We start from the raw sequence: 18,609 nt of genomic DNA, 5'->3' as shown, positions 1-18,609 counted from the left end.
AACAAACACATAATTTCTCCGATGTTTGTCTTGAAATCCTAAAATTGCTCTTTTAGTCCCGTTTTTGCGTCTTAATATCTATGTTCTGGCGCCATGCTGTGGTCACAGTTGTACTCTACAGCGGTTTCGTGCTGTCTGCGGTGAACTGGTTCACTCCTCCGTGGACTCATTGACCTCGTCTGTCATTGGCTTCTGCTGTTATGAATGCGCAGCGGGCGTCAGGTGCGCCAGGAGATCATCTGCACTATTTTATTTCAAAGATTGTTCTGCAATTTATACACATTATGATATAAAATGGACATCGCGTTGAAAGGCAGTGGGTTGTGTATTTCGCTCTAGTAAAAACGTTCCTGTCGCTTTAAAGCTCCAGACAAAACGACTCATATGATTTTGGATCTCCAATCAACTCTTCCGTCGGTTTGAGTGCGAACCTTTCTGTACGCGGACATGGAGAAGCAGGACAGATGTATACACAGAAGGGATGTTAATAATGAAGACGAAACATTGAAATGCTAAAGAGGATAACCGATGCTCCGAGGCAGAGACCACTGAATCATCATGGTAGTAAGCCCCCCTAACTGCTTATTTCCTGTCGGATTGATGCAATGCATATTTGTGAATGTTTATAAGGCCTGTAGAATGTGACAAATATCCGTCATCACAGTGAAACAAACAATGGTTGTGATTTACATATGTGCTGATAATATCCATCTCACTTTTATCTTTCTACTTTTACAACTTTTGCCTACTTTTTTGTTCGATTGTGGTATAAATGTTTAATGATGATGTATTTCTTCACATATGCTTTACTATATCTATGCACTAACTCTAAAATCATCTGTACCAGTTAATAAAAGTAAGCTATATAATATATAAAGCCTACAAATGTGCAGCCTTGGAAAAAAATAAGAGACCATCTCTGAATTTACTATTTTGTGTTTATGTCAAATTATTTTGTTGTGTGAACTACTAAAAACATTCCTCCCAAATTGCAAATATAAATATCATTACTATTTGCACTTTTAAGCAATACAACAGATACATTTGTACATGTATTTAGGAAAAGTAAAAAAATGATAACATTGATTTTAATCACAGTTTTCATGTGTCATATCATGCTGTCAGTCTTTCACATTGCTGTTGGTTGACTTTGTCACTCGTGAGGTTTGATTTTGTTGAAATTCAACAGACACTGCACTAGAATGACCACAATAAATCTAAAAATGCAGATTTATCAAAAATGGCGTAATTGTCCCACAGCGGTATATATTAATATATATAATAAGTTAAATAATCCTTAAAGATATATTGTTTTCTAGGAATGTATGCTATCAAATAATAAAATACGGTTGGTTAGTTATGTAATGTCATCTTAAAACATAAATGTAGTCAAATGAATTCGTTTACATACCACATGCAGTATCATGCAGAGTTGTTTCTTTTAAACAGGATGATTGGTGGATTGGTTATTTTGTTATAAGTTCTTGTTTTTTTTCGTTTAACAATATCCTTCAGTAGCTAAATAAAATACTTAAGTTTTCCCAAAGAAAAAATAATAATTCTACTGTCTTTGTCCTAGGCTGATCATTTTGCTTTTGTTCGTGTTTTAAAAATAATGCAAGCTAGATTCTTTATAATATAAAGTCAGGCTAATGTCAGGCGTGTTCTATTACAGCTCTTAGTGGAGCAAACTGCTGATCACCCATCTCCAGAGTTCTCCCTGGTTGAGGATGTGACCCTTCACTGCACCTTTTTGATGGACAGACTGAACAAGCAGCGTCTGTTCCAGCCAGATCTATGTGACGTGGACATTGTGCTCCTGCATTACCAGACGTCATTCCGGGCTCATAAGGGTGTTCTAGCAGCGTACAGCCCGTTCTTCCACTCGCTCTTTGCATCTAGTAAGGAGCTGCAGCGAGTGGAGCTCTCTCTGGAGGCTCTTAGACCTCAAGGCCTGCAGCAAATTCTTGACTTTATCTACACCTCCAAGCTACTGGTCACCAGCTGCAATGGCCAGGATGTGCTCAAAGCTGCCACTGTACTCCAGATGAGCAACATTGCCAGTTCCTGTAGTGAGCTTATTAACAGAGGCTCGCTTGATATCAGCTCTTCTGTTGCCCAGCCGGACGTCAGTGCTCAGAGCTGGTGTAATAGCAACTCCGTAAAATCCAACTTTCATATGGAAATCAAGCGAGAAAAAGACCCAACATGTGCCAAAATCTATGTAGGGAAAAGTCAAGGTGGGTCATATGCTGTTCAAGTAGGAGATGTTGGTTTGTTTAAAGTAGAAGGTACAACCGGAACTTTGAAAGACTCTGTTTCGTTTAATAGAGAGCAAATTATCGTCGAGCTCAATTTGAACAACCAGACCCTTAACGTGTCTAAAGGTTCAGAGGATGGATCCCCCAAAACAACCTCTTCACAAGAGCAGGGAATGAGGAATGATGAATCAAAAGCAAATGTGACTCTTGAGGAGGATGGAGAGCCAAGTGAAGAAGGCACCAGTGAAGAGGAAGGCAACACAACTTGTGACAACACGTGTGTATTCATGTCCCTGCAGCAAACTCAGACCTCTGCTGATGCAGGTGTGATAGCCTCCAAGAAAGCCAATAGAGGATTGAGGCAGGTGAAGGGTCATAGCAGGAGCAGTGAGGAACGTGAAGACCTGGAAAAAAAGGATAGAATAGAGACTTTTTCTTGTGTGAGGTGCCCCAAGATCTTCAACAACCGCCGGGTGCTGGAGAAACACACGAATATGACACATAACTGCATGCAGGTGTGTGATAAGTGTGGCCAGCACTTCCTCCTGGAGAGCGAGTTATTGTTACATCACCAGACTAACTGTGAAAACACAATACAGGTACATTTGTGTACATTACACCGTGTCCACACCGGACGCGACTGGTGCGACACGACAAAAGACATTAGAAACCCATTTTAACTTAAAATTTTGTCCAAACCGGATGCAGTGCAGATTGAGAACAAGCAGGTTTTCATGTCCCGTCCGGTGTAGACGCGGTGTAAGTTTACCCAACAATGAAAATTCTTTCATGATTTACTGACTCTCATGTCATTCCAAACTTGTATGACTTTCTTTCTTCTGCAGAACACAATGGAAGATATTGTGAACAATGTTGGTAACCAAGCCAAACCGTTTTGAACCATATACGGGTGAATAAATCATGAAAGAATAAAAAGCATAAGAAAAGCATAATAACATTTAACCAGAATTTGTGTCATTTAGTGTCAGACTTGTGGAAAAGCCTTCAGGAAGCTCTGGTCCCTCCATGAGCACAATAAGATTGTTCATGGCTATGCTGACAAAAAGTACACTTGTGAGATCTGTGAGAAGAAGTTCTACACAATGGCTCATGTACGCAAACACATGGTTGGTAAGTTGTGTTAGTGGTACTTTAACCGTTTCTCGCATATTTAAACAAAATTTCGACTGTTTAAATGTTTCACTTGTTCTGTGTATCTTTAGCCCACACAGAGGAGATGCCTTTTACCTGTGAGACATGTGGAAAGTCTTTTAAAAGGAGCATGTCACTTAAAGTCCACTCTCTACAACACTCAGGAGAGAAGCCGTTCCAGTGTGAGGTATTAAAACTGCTGTATAATATTGTCAGCAAGGTTTCAGTATAGACGAATTCAAAGCAACAACATAAACAAACGTTACTGTGCATGCACGATTTTGTTGCCCGAACTTAACTTCTAGTACACATCCGCAAAGAATAGAGCCCTGCAGATTATTTCTGATAACAAGCTAAAGAATAACAAGTAAATTACCTTAGCTTGCAAGTATGTCTAGCCAATATTGGCATGGGTTTCCAGTATACAGAAGAACAGTTACTTGCCTAAACTTAAGTGTAACAAAGTTACACAACCCATTTAACAAAATTTTTATTTAATCAAATTAATATAGAACAAAATCCAACAAATTGTTTATTTAATACAATTAATATAGTATAAAATATTAATTTAAATTAAATATAAAGTTTTATTATTAGCCACTAGCCAGACCGATCAACAAAGACAGACCGGAAGTTAACTTCGGGCAAGATGTGTGCGTCCGATGAAATTGTCTATTTGATTTTATAAAATCACCCAAAGATCAAACTGACTAATTTCTCATCTATGTGTCAAATAGGTCTGCAGTCAATGTTTTCAATACAAATATCAGCTACGTTCTCACATGAGCATCCACATCGGGCACAAGCAGTTTATGTGTCAGTGGTGTGGGAAGGACTTCAACATGAAACAGTATTTTGATGAACACATGAAGACACACACAGGTGAGGTCCAAATACGTTCTTCTGCAGTATGAAATATTTTATGCAGTCTGTGTTATACGTTATATCAATTTTCTAATGTTTGCTTTTATAGGAGAGAAACCATACATATGTGAGATCTGTGGAAAGAGCTTTACGAGTCGACCCAATATGAAGCGTCATCGGCGCACGCACACTGGAGAGAAGCCTTACCCCTGTGAAGTGTGCGGTCAGCGGTTCCGCTTCTCAAACATGCTGAAAGCTCACAGAGAGAAGTGTTCTCAGGTCAGGAATCCTCTGACCTTTGAGGTCTTTCAGAATATAACTCATCCACTATAACAAATCAAATGGAAGCAGCTAGAAATCGAGAACTTCCAGTGAGGATGAAACACCGAGAGATGTTGGATCACAATCGGGATGGTGTGTAGTCACTTTCCCATCAAGTTCACAGCTTACGCCACTCTTATCTGCTGCAAGGACAGACTCCAGGAACATGTAACTAATGCTCTGTTATATATTGTTATATCTTTTTATATAAAGGTGTATCATGTAGCAAAAAGCCTACATTTTTTTTAACTTCTGTCATGTTGTTTTTTCTTGTTTTAATATTGCGTCCATTTCCACATTAAATGCCACTGAATTAGCTTAGTGCTATGTTAAACCCTAGTTAAACAAGAGAAATTGTAGCTTTAGCCCATATTTAGTATACAGTATATACGTATACTATAGTACAGATGTTTTGTGCACAGCAGCAGTATGTATGTTTTTGTGCACAGTAGTGTAAATAGATATGATTATAGAGCTTTCAGTTTCCACTTTGTGTCTTTACATTTTATTGGTCTTATGCTTTAAATGTATTGTTTATGTATGGGGTAAAGACCTGTGAGTCAGTATTTCATTTATGTCACTTTACTGTCTTGTGTGATGGGCTTCAGAAATTGTCTACAGTTTATCTATTTTGTAACAAATTTACATCATTTTTTGTGTTATTAATTCTCTATTTCTAATTCTCTAACTGTGCATCACTAAACATTATATGATTTAGCAGATTGTGAAGCTGGTCATTTAGTAATCGACAATTTATAACTATAGTTTTGCTACAAAACCTAAAAGAGTCCAAAATCATAAATGTGTTTTGACTGATGTTCATGTCATTGTAGTTCTGTTAAACAACAGAAAGGTCAATAACTTGAGATTTATTTGTTGTATAAATCTTTAAAAAAAGCAAATACGGTCCACAATTTAATATGCATCTCACAGTCTCAAAGGGAGACTCTAATGTTATGAATTAAAGTCTATTTTGATTGTCATCTTTATTTGGTCATTTGTACACTTTTTGAATGGAGAACTTACAGTCTCTGTTGCACTTCTAAGATGTTTACATAGCTAAAACAAAGAAATTGCTATTCCAGTGTTTAACATTTGCTGTTAAATTGTTAAAGGGAGAGGCTACTTCACCCAAAATGAAAATGCTATCATCATTTACTCACCCGTAATGTTCCAAACCTGCTTAAATTTCTTTGTTTTGCTGAACACACAGGAAGAAATTTGGAAGAATGTCTGATCTCACCCACCATTTACTGCTGTAGTAGGGAAAATAAATACTATTTGTGGTGAGATTTGACAATCTTCCAGAAAGCTTCCTGTGTGTTCAGCTGAACAAATAAATGTATATAGGTTTGGAACAATCTGAGGGTGAGTAAATTATGACAGAATTTTAATTTTTGGGTAAGGTATCCCTTTAGGATTATATTGTAAGCACAGTGTTTCAAAGCAAGAGATACATTTTTACTATTCATTTAGTAGACAAAAGTGTTTATGTCTTTGCCTTGCTCAACTTAACTGCTTGCCTTTCATTAGCTGTTTACTAATCATGATGGAAAACTTGTGTGCAATGCTCCATCAAGAACTCTAGCATGTATTGATAACTGCAACACAAAACTGTGCCCTACCTTCATTTTATTGAAAAAGGACTGGCTGTCGAGCTGTCAATGGAACGTGCAAATGTTTTAAAAAAGGCTAGCAGATCTTCATATGTATTCCTATGACTCTATTGTTTATTCTATGTATAGTGTCCTTCATAGTTTCAGTGTTCTATCACAAATGTATTATCTAACCATTATTTGACCTTTTCATTATTGCCTAGTGGTTTTGGAAAGTTTGTGACAATGCGGTTGCCTATAGTCGACACCGATTTGTATGTTGTTTGTGTTTTCATTTTAATTTGGTCATTATTGTATTGCAATCCCTTTCATTTATTTCTCTCCTTTCCGAATGTTAAAACATTGTTATTGGTCATTATAGCAAAATGTTCAATTGTAGATGTCATCTGAAAAATAACATATTATAGAATGATAACAATCAATGTACATACGTAGACATTTAAACACACTCAAATTATCCAGAAGTTATCCTGACTTAAAATGTTTCTATGAATATTACTGGTCTTGTCTTTTGTCTCCATCTGCTGATATGTCTTGGAAACAAATTTTTAAAAAATTGCATAATGGTAAGAACTGTTGTAGACAGACCAACCGACTTTCACAATATCCAGCAAAAAAACCCTTTGCTTGGGATCAATCACAAATGAACTATTCTTTAAGAGACAAAGATATTTAAAGAGTATTATTCCATGAATACAGAGAAGCAGATGTGGTTTTGTCTGTAGATGAGGCCTGTAGATCACATTTTAGTGAGTCTCAAGGTGTTCAGACGCACACCCAGCACTGTGGCCCCAGCAGCATAGCGTACCTGCCTCAGGATCCCATTCCAACAGTTCTCCTCTTCATCAAACCTGAAAAGCACAAGTCGGTTTGACACAACTTGCCTTAAATGCATAACCAGGTTTCATTAAGCTCAGTCGTTCCAAAACTGGGAGAATGATAATGTGAGTATGTAAACTTACACTAATATAACTGAGGTGATGTATTTCACAGTATTGAAAAACTTTGGTACACAACAGCACAATGCTGTCTATGTAAAACAAATAGTTCAATATAACTTAAGCATGAATGTGCATCACATCTATTCACGCATCACATTCACGTGTACCGCAGTACACTGAAAACGTCTTATTGTTATTTCTACTGGTTGCTTTTTGAAAATTGAAAAATCATGCTGTGTATTTAATTTTGTATGATATATGCTATTGTTATATAATATACGTCATGTGATAGTACTCTGTGTGCATAAGTCTAAAGAAAGGGGGTACGCTATTCTTAAAGGTTTGGCAAACACTGTTTCAGCTAAATAAATCCAATTAAACCAGTTTGAGTTATAAAGTAGCCAAAAATGGCAGCTTCTAAAACAAAGTTAAGAGTCACGACAAAAGACTAAACAATGTATTCTTGAACAAAATGCAGACCTCCATATGTCATTCATCTCAGTGGGCTCCAGTTTTTCTGTTGTTTCATTGGGCATCATAGCAAAACCCCCCACAGCATATAAGCAGCCGCCCAGTTGGATCAGGTTAAGAGAGCTCCTTTCCTGAGGGAACTCCATAAACTCTGACCAGCTAAACAAAAGAAACACCGTTATCCATAACAGATTCACACTTAAAGGGACCGTTCATTTACTCTACCTCAAGTTGTTCCAAATCTGGGTAAATGTATTTTTTCCGATGAAAACAGAGAAAGATATTGGGAAAAATACTTGTAACCAAACCGTTCTTGGCCACCATAGACTACTGAAGTAGAAAAATGGAAGTCAAACGTGCACTAGAAGAACTGTTTGGTTACAAGCATTCTTCCAACATTTCTAGAGAGTGAGTAAATGAGTAAATAAAGTCAGAATTTTCATTTTTGGGAGAACTGTTGTTCCTTTAAATGTGTTGGCTACAGAAAGTGATGAGACTCACGTTTTACTGGCAATGTCATAGACCTCAACACTGCTGGTAAGACCGGTGTCTGTGACTCCAGTGACCACGTAGATTTTGTCCTTAAGGACAGCAGTGCCAAACAGTGAGCGGGCAGTTTTCATGGGTGCCAGATCTCTCCATTCAAATTTGCTGGGATCGTAGACACACACCCTCCTTAGACATTTCCTATATCATCACGTTCCAAAAGAGCCATGTGTTAATACAAAAATCAGATTACAATTGTTCTCTATACATTTTCAACTGAGGAAGCTTCCTGTAGCTCAGTGGTAAGAGCATGGTGTTAAGAACACCAAGGTCGTGGGTTTGATCCCAGGGGATTGCATAAACATAGAAACAAATGTACAGGAAAAAATGAACTGAGCGTCTGCCAAATATAAGATGTGTATCATGTGAACCTTCTAACTTACTTGCTCTCTGTTTTTCCCCCTATCACATAGACCAACCCTTTATGTGAAATGGTCCCATGTCCAAACACTGCATAGGGAAGAGGGTCAGACTCTCCCCATTTGAACGATCTGTGTGGATTGAGAATAAAGACGTTAACTTCAGCTGTTTTAAGTCCTTTAGCTCCAACTCAATGTTTTTGTTGCATCTGCTTCGACTTACTGTCTATCGTATACCATGACAGAATCTAGAGCACGTTCTCCCTCCTTTAGTTCTTTGCCTCCAATCACATAGATGGAGTTCTCAGCATCCGCCAACCCAAATAGGCAGCGAGGGTTTGGTAATGAGGGCATCCCCAGCCATTCTGAGCTCATGGGATCAAACTATGACATAAAGAACAAGTTAATTATACAAAAGTTTTCCGTTGAACATAATGTTGAATGTAAAAGGTTTTAAAGACTGGAGTCATGTATGGATAATGAAAACATGACACATGAGGTACAACAGTATGACAGCTGTTCAGAATCTGAACAGACCCCAATGGACATACTGACAAACTTATTTTTGGAACTCTGTGACTCATTCATTTAGATTGAAGACATGATCGAGACTATGGTAGTATACTTTACTAGACTCTAAAACATCTTGGGTTATTTCAACCCAGTATTCGGTCAGAAATGGACAAACCTAACTGTTAGGTTAAATTAGCCCGACAAATGGTTTATATTCAACCCAACAATGAAAACCCAGCATAAGCTAATTTAGAACCCAAAGTGTCCATTTTGACCCAACATTGAGTTGAAATAACCCCAAAAATGTTTAGAGTGAATAGAAAACATGAATGAGTGTTTACCTGTAGGAAGTATGAACTGAAAGGCACATCTTTATCTTCCTCATTATACACAAGACCTCCAGAAACAAATATCTGATTCTCCTTTGTGACAAGACTGCAGTGGTTTTTAGGGATCTCGGTGGATGCAGATACCACAAAACACTCATTTGAGCCAGGTTCGTACGCCACAGTTCCCGTATCGCTGATCATTAAAATAAGGTCCGTTTGAAACATTCCGAAACGCGGGTTGTCATTAAGGATCCCCGGCAGCAGACCCTCCTCATCCTCATCCTCAGAATCTGTCATCGCTCCTTCCTTTTTCTTTCCTTTTTGTGACCTTTTGACCCTGTGTAACATTCCTCTCTGTGCATCCTTGATAAGCTGTAGCTCCTTCTTGAGCTCCTGATTCGTCCTGATCAGTCTATGACTTTCAACTTTCTCTTTAAAGTAACTCATCGGCATGAGACGGAAACGTACGCAGTGTAGAAGTTCTGGCAGGTCCTTTAGCCTTTCCACCGTGTCATACTCAAACCAGTCCATCAAAGACTCGAACACCACCTCTTCTCGTTCCACGTTCAAAGAGTCACATGTGATGATAGCAGCCAGCTCGCTGGGGCCCAGCTGATTAAAGTCCTGGTCTCGGATGATGAGCTGATAGCGGTCACAGATGAAATCCCGTGCGTCCATGGCCAAACGTGGGCAGTCCAGTAACAATCCTAGTCTTAAAATGGCAAGACAGTTACTGAGAACCAGCTTCTGCTTCAGGTATGACACGCACACACTGAAGATGGAAGGAATCTGGTACATGTTGGCCGCAATGAAGATGTCCTGGACGTTCTGCTCCGTAAGGTTAATGTCCGAGGTGTATATGTACCTCAAGATCATTCCCATAATTCCAGGCTCAATGTTTTTTAGAACAATCTCACGCTTTTTGCTCTCCTCCAGGTCTGACAGGAACATGGCTTTGAAGTAAGGACTGCTCGCTGCCAGCACTAGTCGATGGCATGGAAACTCACTGTCTTTGATCTTCAGAACACAGTCCACAAACTTGTTGGTTTCTAAGAGATCACAAAGTCCGTCTTGTAGAAGCGTTTGCTGATACATGCGTGGCTCTGTCACCGGGTCCACCGACATGGAGGCCATCTTGTTATGGTTCGATGTGATATTTCAGTAGGAAGGAGGGGTGTCCTTGTCCTCTCCCACAAGAAAACTGGACTGAGCGTCTTAGCAGAGTCCCTCTAAATGAGAAATGTGGATGGGATGATCCCAGAGTGTGCTGGTGTGGTCTCTTTCTACAGCTGTCATAAGCTATCAACTACTGTCTATCCATCTATATATAGAAATGAGTAAATGAACCACGGTCGGTTTAAGAAGGCCTGAAATTCAAGCTGGTTTCTCCCTTCCCCCATCACCGGACTGATCATACCAACAGCTGAATCGTTACTCACAGTGACTATTAAGTTGTAGATCCTCTGGGGAAAAGACAGTAGGGCACTACAACAGGACTGATACCATATACCAGTCCATTGAAAGTTAAAAAAAGGGAGTTGAACTGTCTGTTGCTGGTACTGTTTTAGTAGGTAATATTCTCTTCATGAGGCCCTCTAGTGGAGTTACTGAGTATTATGGGCTCACAGAGAAAGATATTTGGAAAAATGATTGTAACTAATCCATTCTTAGCTGTAGGACAAATTGCTTTGTAAATATATTTGTTCTGTTGAACATAAAAGAAGATATTTTGAAGAATGTAAGAAAGCAGCAAGAAACAGTTCTGGGGGACTTCGTTGTAATTTTTCCTACTACGGTGGGCAATGGTGGTCAAGAACTGTTTGGTTACAAGCATTCTTCCAAATATATTTCTCTGTGTTCATCGGAAATAAGATTTGTATACAGATTTTGAATGACTCAAGGTTAAGTAAATGATGACAGAATTTTTATTTTTAGATGTTCCTTAACTATTCCATAAGTCACAAAAATCATGACACATAACTTATCTATTGTTACAGTTTCTAAACTAATGAGATTTTTGTTGGCCATTTTGCTATTTTTATTAGTAAATTGCACAAAGTGGTCAAGAAATATCATAGCAAAGAGAGACCATGAGCATGTATGTGTGAACCACATCTTTCCAACAATTTTCTTCAAAGTTTTTTCCCCAAAATATTTTTCAAATATGCATATAAATAAAAAGGGGTATATAATTATTAACACATCTTTTATTTATAAGGTAAAATTGTATATGTTACAATGAAAAGGCCAAGTTTGTAACATGATAGAAATCCAAAGGGCGACCAAAAGAGATATAATTGTGTGCTGAACACAGCCGTGTGTCTCAGGGTTTATTTTAGGCCTTTTAATCAACCCAAATCTCCAGTGTGCCACTCAAAGCTCAATGTAGGACAAAGCCTAATAGAGAAATGTGTACACATAATATCTTCTGCTGGAGTGTGACGCAAGTAACAGAACAGCGTGGCTCTTAATCTCCACAATGAGGTAAACAAGTTAAAGCAAGTTATATGTTAGTGAGTAAACTGTGTGCTGAACTAGGGACAACAAACATATTTTTATGAAACAAAATATCGGTTTATATCGGTATATGGTATGATATATAATAAGTTATCTCATTGAACAAATTGAAATTCTCACATAGTTTAATTTAACTATAATCGTTAAACATACACACACAAAACATTTCACATTTTCTCTTTATTGTTCAATATATTATTTATTCATAAAATATTTGGCAAGCCCATCCTTTAAATATCCACTTAAAATATAAATAAAAAATGCACTTATTGGATTGTCTGTATGGTTACAGGTTGCATTTCGATAAAGCAAGTGCACTTCAGAACTATTCACAGTTAAAAATATTTAAATTTTTTAAAACAGATTTGTGCAAAGCAGTGACCATAGTGACAGGACTGCAGCGGTCTGACATGAATTAACAAGAGAGACTTGGATCAGATTCAGTGACCACTCTGTCTTTTACTCGGATTTCTGTTTCTCTGGGGTTGGCACTGGTTCTGGTTCATCCAGCAGAGCCTGCTTTCTCTCTCTCTCCTTGATCAGCTGAACGCCACAGTAAGTCACAAACAGCACGATGAGAGTGGACACAGGGAAGCCTGAGGGAAACAACACCATGTAGCTTTTTTGGAAACCAAAGTCACATTTCAAAATGTTTGAATGTTTAAATATTCAATTTATATTAAACCAAACAACGTTTATTTTTTAAAATAACGCACTAATACACTTTTCAGCTAACCATTACACAATAATAAGTTTATTGGGGTTTTAAAATATAACACTATAAATATATATCTAGCATTTTTAAGTTGGACTATTTGGACATTTTTATGTTTAATTACTTTTACATCAGTCAAATTTGTTTCAGCTTTCATTATCATTATACATTGAACTAAAACAAATCTCTTACCTTTAAGCAGCAATCTCTTAGCAACCAGCTGAGCAAAATCCAGAGTGTTCAGTGCCAGGACATTATACAGGACAATTTGCCAGAAGTTCACAGCGTTGAACAAACCCCTGATTCGACGTGACATTGCTTCAGACATAAGATTATTCTGGAAAAATTAAAAAGATGCTTGATACGTTTGCAACCCAAATCCATCCCAAGTATGAGTTCAGTGAATGTGCGTAATCTCACCTCAATGGTGGAGAATGGAGGCAGAGAGAAAAGCTTAGCCACCCACAGTTCAAAGTTCAGCCCGAAGCAGTTAAAGAACGACCAAATGTATACCAGTTCACAAGGTCCGAGCCACAGAGTTGTGACAGCAAACGTGCAGATAGTAGCCAGAAGCTCCTTCAAGATGGCATCATGGTTTTCTCCGATATAATCGTAGACATATCTTGAACACAGAATAAAACAATATATAAGAATTCAGTAGGATTCACATTATTTATAAATATAATTGAATGATTGATATGCTCACTTGCACAGCCAGTCATTGATTCCTCTGTCAAAGTGCCTGCAAAGTACATTTTAGAATGAATAAACTCTGTATAACCTGATTACACCAAACATCTACAGATACCACAAACATAATGTCCACTCCTTTCTTCCGTTCATCGAAATACTTACGTTTCAGCAAAGACATACAGCATTGTGATACATTTTGGGGGCTGAGGAGGGTCCAGATGGTCCAGTCTGGATACGGTGTTAATGACACCAAACATGACTGCTGCTTTCACCCAGTCATACACTAGATTAGAGTACGCCAAACCAGCTAAAAAACAATACAAATATCACTGATGTGACAGCATAAAAAACACATTTAAAAATTTCCAAATACAAAATATTCTTACAAAAAACTAATTTATTTGCGGTAATAGTTTGGTTGCTACTACTCTTTTATATAATTACTAATTTGATCAAACTGACCCAAAGACCAGTCCGACAGTTGCTTCACAAGCTTCAAATCGCTAGGGATTGTCAAAATGTACAAGTAATGGAAGAAGACATCCACCACCAAAATAGCCCCAAGCTGCACCAAAGCATGAATGGTGATGTTCCACATCTCTCGTTCTTTACGAGTCAAGTTAGGGTTGTTGGCCTGAGAAAATCAGAGGGATCACTTAACCAGAGTGGCAAACGCAGACTAAACGTGATAGAATTAAAAACAATAATGTTCTTAGCAGCAGTCTCTCTGAATATACAGAACTCACCTGCTCATGGAATCGATCAAAAGTCATGACAGGTCCAAAGAAGAAGAATGGGAGGTAGAAGTTGTACTTGATCAGATCCATGAACGTGTAGTTACCATCTTTCTTCTCACAGTTCTCTAGGGCAAAACTCATACAGCGCATAATAGAGAATCCACAACCTCCGTAGAACAAGACATCTTGTAGATCAAAGGAGCCTGTCACAAAGCCTTCCTGCATCACAACACAGAGAGATTATCAGTACATCAAAATGACAAAGCAAAATGTTTTAATATGCTGACATCTGAGAGATAAAATACTGGCTTTGGACTCACCTGCCAGGTGTTTAAGGGCTCCATCTTGATAGTCGCCAGGCTGGTAAGTCCAGCCACAAAGCAGAGCCACTTCTTCTTCATGAGCGCCACGCTGTAGAGGATGATGCAGTGAGACAGGATGAGAGAGACGTATGTCCATCCCATAGTAATCAGGACAGCCAGAGATCCATACACCATATAGATCGATGATCTGTGCTGTTAGAAGAAAAGCATTGTTTTTACAACATTTCTATTATCCAGCTGTAACATGTAACAGAAATGAGATATGTAAGTTGTCAACGTTGTAGTAAAATTAGTTTTAGCAATATCGTTATTCGCCTTTATTATTAATTGTAGTTACAAGTATTAGTAAATAAAGTAGTACTATCAAATTAAATTGAGTTACCTTGCATCCATCTATACCTATCTTCATTTAGAGCAGGCAAAAACAAGAATTCATGTAACATTTGTTATAAGGTTTAGATAAGATCACTTCAAACATGCACTGTTAACATCAAAGTTAATTTGTTTAATGTCCTTTTATTACAGACGCCTCTGTGGAGACAACAAATCATGCAACACAAATAAACACCACAACCATATATCAAATCTCAGTACAGTATCCAACCATGTTGCATAAGGTGATGACTATGTACCTTTGGAGACAGCATTGAGCAGATCTTTGCAAAGATCACATGACCGGAGAGGGCAAACAGGATATGGTTACGGAAAGTGGTAAACCACATAACCCATTCAAAATCTGATACATCCTAAAGAGAAATAATACACCAGTCACTAAAAGCTTAGTAAAATTACATTAAATAAAAGAGATCATACACGGTTATATAATACATATTATAATACATATTACTTGCCATTTTTCTGCCAAAATAGTGCCATCCTGGTTTCACGCTCTCCCTAAATGCTTTCCTGTTTACATTCTCTGGAAATACGAGAGAAAAGATTTTACAAAACCAGTAGTACATTAAATGTATCGTATGCAGTGTAATTATGTATTTTCAAACAAAACATGCCATTTAATCATGATCATGTTTGTGGAACATCAAAAAAGGGGTCATATTAGGTTGTACATCAGCAGTAAGATTAAATATTAATAGCATTACATAATGCAAATTGCCTGCCTGCTTATTCAGAAACCTCCAGGCTCTCAAATATATTTGGAGATTATGAGATTGTTTGATCCTGTGAAATCTGACAAATCTTTTTCATCTGAATTACAGTTTAATACAAATATTGCATCACAGACCTTTTTTGATTTGAAGGTGTTAAGAATTGTAAGTGAAAGCTGCATTTAGCATTTAGACCCTAATCTGATGCATTTATGAATCTCCAGGTCATCATATTCACTATCTGGGGCCATGCTTTGTATCTTAAGTGCAAAATTGGAATCTGACAACGATTTTTATAATTTGGCTCCTTTACAGATAAGATAGAAATCTGAGTTAAGATGTTTCTGTAATATGGCCTCTAGTCTTGCTCCAGTAAATGCTCAGAGATCGATAGCAAAAACCCTGCCCACACTTACATGTATTGTTTTTAGGGGTCATAAATAAATCATAATTAGGGCAAGAAATCTTACATATTTACTATGTGTGTGCTAGTGTTAATATGAATTCAATACAAACATGTTCATTCAACTAATAATAAGAAAAAGGCGAAAGAAAACAGATTACCACTAGAGGCTTCAATGATCCAGCTGCCTGCCCATACGAGTGCCAGACCGAGAACAGCAGTGTAGATGTACAGCTCAAACTTGGGAAGGGCTGCCTTGATCCCCATGGTTAACCTGTTGAAAAGACTTGACATTAAAAAGCTTGTTTCACTTGAGCTGATACATGAACAACTCCAGGTTATAGGAAATATTTGACAGAAACCTCTATAGAAAAAAACATCAAAACTTCGTTTCAATAGTTGTGTAGTCTGTAAGTGTTTTATTATTAGCTCCTCTGCATCACACTCACTAACGGCCGTTACAGTTCAAACGTCACTCCAACTGCTCAGATATCCGCTTATGCTTTCAGGTAGTTTACAACCAGTTAAATGCTCAATGTGATCATATTTTGGTTCTCTATTTAAATGTTTTTTATTTATATGAAATCTCTAAACGGTTACTGTACACTGCGAAGCAACAGCTGACGGAGAAGACGAGGTAAATGAAATCTATATGTGTGAACAGTCCAATCATAGTGTGACGTTCCTGACGTTATATTAATATTCATGATGTTAGAAATTGCTCAGCCGTCCAAATAAAGTGCAAGAAACCTCATAAGAAATGAGTGGTTGAAATAGTCGTTTTGATATGTGTTCATATATTAATTCTTAGAAGATTAAGAAGATAAATCCGTGAAATCATTGTCGATAAAGAGCGCAATTTGTGACACAGAATCAAGTTGTACCTGAATAGCTAGTTTGCAAAAAGGAATTATGAATAAAAAGGAGTGGTGATCTGTTTAAATGCTTTGAGGTAAACAGGAAACAAACAAAAAATACGAAGCTTAAACATGCGATTTGTTTGTAAAACACAATTGTTTGTTGATAATTAGTTGTAAATAGTTGAAAATATGGCATTTAATGAGAGACGTAGGCTAATGTGCGCTCATTCCGTGCGATTCATTCGTTGACGAACTACTTTTTAAAACACAAGTAAACTGTTTAATATTATTCTATCCTAACAGCGATATAATATCAATATTTCAAAAGTGTATTCTGAAATGTCTCATTGTTGTTTTTTCTTCAAGCATTCTCTGCACAGTCCAACAACTTCTCATATAGGGACCATCGACACTTACTAAATAAGATATACAGTAGCTATCTTATATTTTCTCGCATATACGTTAACGTCAAGACGTACCATGCACGAAGTCTCAGCTTAAGCAATCAATATCCAGTAACAACAGCAGAAACATAACTAAAAACAACAAAAAGCATTCCAGCAGTGTTAACACTCATCTATCATTCTCAGAAGACACGACTGTAAGTCAGTGACTTAAATGGGAGTGCCTCTTTTCACAGCTCTTCAGAAAGAGCGAAGTCAGCTGCGCCGTAGTACAACCTTCCTATTTTAGTCTGAGCAGTTGCTCGCGGTACAGTGCGGCAGCTGCAGCGCAATGCGATCTCCCACACATCAGGGAATATCTCAGGAGTATGAAAAACATCAAATGAACGCACTTGTTTCATTTAACCATTTAATTATTGAAGAAAACAATACGTTTGCGTCTACCGCGTGAGTTCAATTTTGGGTAGTCGTGCTGGCAAAAGTGACATATGCAAATCTGAGCTTGAAATGTAAACGAGTCTGCACTTATCTAGGCGCCCACATATCGACTCAAAAATGGTTCTTGTTTTTTTGCGACACAGTGTACAGTAAGTACAGTATATCATGAAGGGGAACACTTTCTCAGTACTAACCTTGTATCTGCCTTTAACAGCCGTTCAGATGTTTGGAGACAGATGTCAACCCCACCAAGATTGGGGAAAAAAATAAAATAAAAGGGGGGAAGTATGGGTTTCTTCTAATACATCCGTCCCGTTTTCCCAGTGCCGATGGTGCACTGGGTAAAAGGCAGCGGTAGCTGGTGTGGATGTTGCGGGAGGGGGTGTAGAGTGTATTTATAATCAGGACTGTAGCTGCAGAGGGGTGGCACCAGGACTGTCCGTCAAAGAGGCGCACAGATTTAAGATACAAAACTGGATGGTGGAGGTGCATGCTATTCCAATAGAATTCCATGCTGTATGAATACTTTCTTTTGTTATGTTGTGGTCTGGACGATGTAGGCTACAGCACTGTCCCATGTGATAACACATTGAGGATATCCTATCTGTTTCCTTCAGCTGTAGCTTTGGGATCCACTCTGGGTGCATTAAAGAACAATTTTCATACTTTCGTTTTTTATAACCTATTGTTAGAGATTTTAAAGATTAAATCGTTTAATTACAGATTTCCGATTATTGATCAAATAAAACTTAATGTGTATATGCTTTAAAAGCCACCACATGAAAAAATGTAAAAGACAGAGAAAGATGGATTAGGAGCCAATGCCTGTGCATTCCCTATAAATTAATCAATATAATCATTCAAAAATAAAGCCTATACCTGTCTATCAAAGCAACGATTAACTAACCCTATATCCTGTATGTTTTACAGTCTTTTGAATTAATCCACATTCAAATTAAATACCGTTTGTTTTCCTATCTATTTAAACAATTTTAGCATTTTGTGAAGTGAAAGTATTTTTTTCCTGAATAATAGTAAGT

General features: G+C 37.7%; 3 protein-coding genes across 7 annotated transcripts; 1 reads left to right on the top strand and 2 right to left on the bottom strand.

The window, feature by feature from the left end:
• Positions 1-213: 213 nt before the first annotated feature.
• On the top strand, positions 214-5,583 carry zbtb47a (zinc finger and BTB domain containing 47a). Of its 2 annotated transcripts, none has more exons than XM_079453750.1 (6): positions 214-564; positions 1,676-2,860; positions 3,245-3,392; positions 3,485-3,600; positions 4,151-4,295; positions 4,387-5,583. In XM_079453750.1, exons 1-6 carry the CDS (start codon positions 559-561, stop codon positions 4,608-4,610), a joined length of 1,824 nt encoding a protein of 607 aa, XP_079309876.1. In that variant the 5' UTR covers positions 214-558; the 3' UTR covers positions 4,611-5,583. The 2 variants fall into 2 exon arrangements, with proteins under 2 accessions (XP_079309876.1, XP_079309877.1); XM_079453751.1 differs by having other exon boundaries at positions 221-561.
• Positions 5,584-6,492: 909 nt separating this feature from the next.
• Positions 6,493-10,604, bottom strand: klhl40a (kelch-like family member 40a). Its single transcript, XM_079453844.1, has 6 exons — positions 9,386-10,604; positions 8,755-8,915; positions 8,556-8,663; positions 8,128-8,313; positions 7,636-7,785; positions 6,493-7,065 (listed from the first exon to the last, which is right to left on the bottom strand). The coding sequence occupies exons 1-6, from the start codon at positions 10,505-10,507 to the stop codon at positions 6,954-6,956; spliced, it is 1,839 nt and encodes a 612-aa protein (XP_079309970.1). The 5' UTR covers positions 10,508-10,604; the 3' UTR covers positions 6,493-6,953.
• Positions 10,605-11,999: 1,395 nt separating this feature from the next.
• Positions 12,000-17,938, bottom strand: hhatla (hedgehog acyltransferase like, a). 4 transcript variants are annotated; one of them, XM_079451628.1, is made up of 13 exons: positions 17,764-17,934; positions 16,029-16,141; positions 15,210-15,277; positions 14,991-15,104; positions 14,741-14,761; positions 14,356-14,550; positions 14,045-14,254; positions 13,761-13,932; positions 13,461-13,605; positions 13,312-13,347; positions 13,026-13,227; positions 12,798-12,942; positions 12,000-12,486 (listed from the first exon to the last, which is right to left on the bottom strand). In XM_079451628.1, exons 2-13 carry the CDS (start codon positions 16,132-16,134, stop codon positions 12,350-12,352), a joined length of 1,551 nt encoding a protein of 516 aa, XP_079307754.1. In that variant the 5' UTR covers positions 16,135-16,141; positions 17,764-17,934; the 3' UTR covers positions 12,000-12,349. The 4 variants fall into 4 exon arrangements, with proteins under 4 accessions (XP_079307754.1, XP_079307753.1, XP_079307755.1 ...); XM_079451627.1 differs by lacking the exon at positions 17,764-17,934 and adding an exon at positions 17,207-17,335; XM_079451629.1 differs by lacking the exon at positions 14,741-14,761 and having other exon boundaries at positions 17,764-17,938.
• Positions 17,939-18,609: the final 671 nt, after the last annotated feature.

This window comes from Barbatula barbatula (genome assembly GCF_947034865.1).
Source record: "Barbatula barbatula genome assembly, chromosome: 3".
In the NCBI taxonomy this organism is placed as follows: domain Eukaryota; kingdom Metazoa; phylum Chordata; class Actinopteri; order Cypriniformes; family Nemacheilidae; genus Barbatula; species Barbatula barbatula.
The sequence above is the reverse complement of the archived record's forward strand: the minus strand, read 5'-3'. Positions and strand labels throughout refer to the sequence as shown.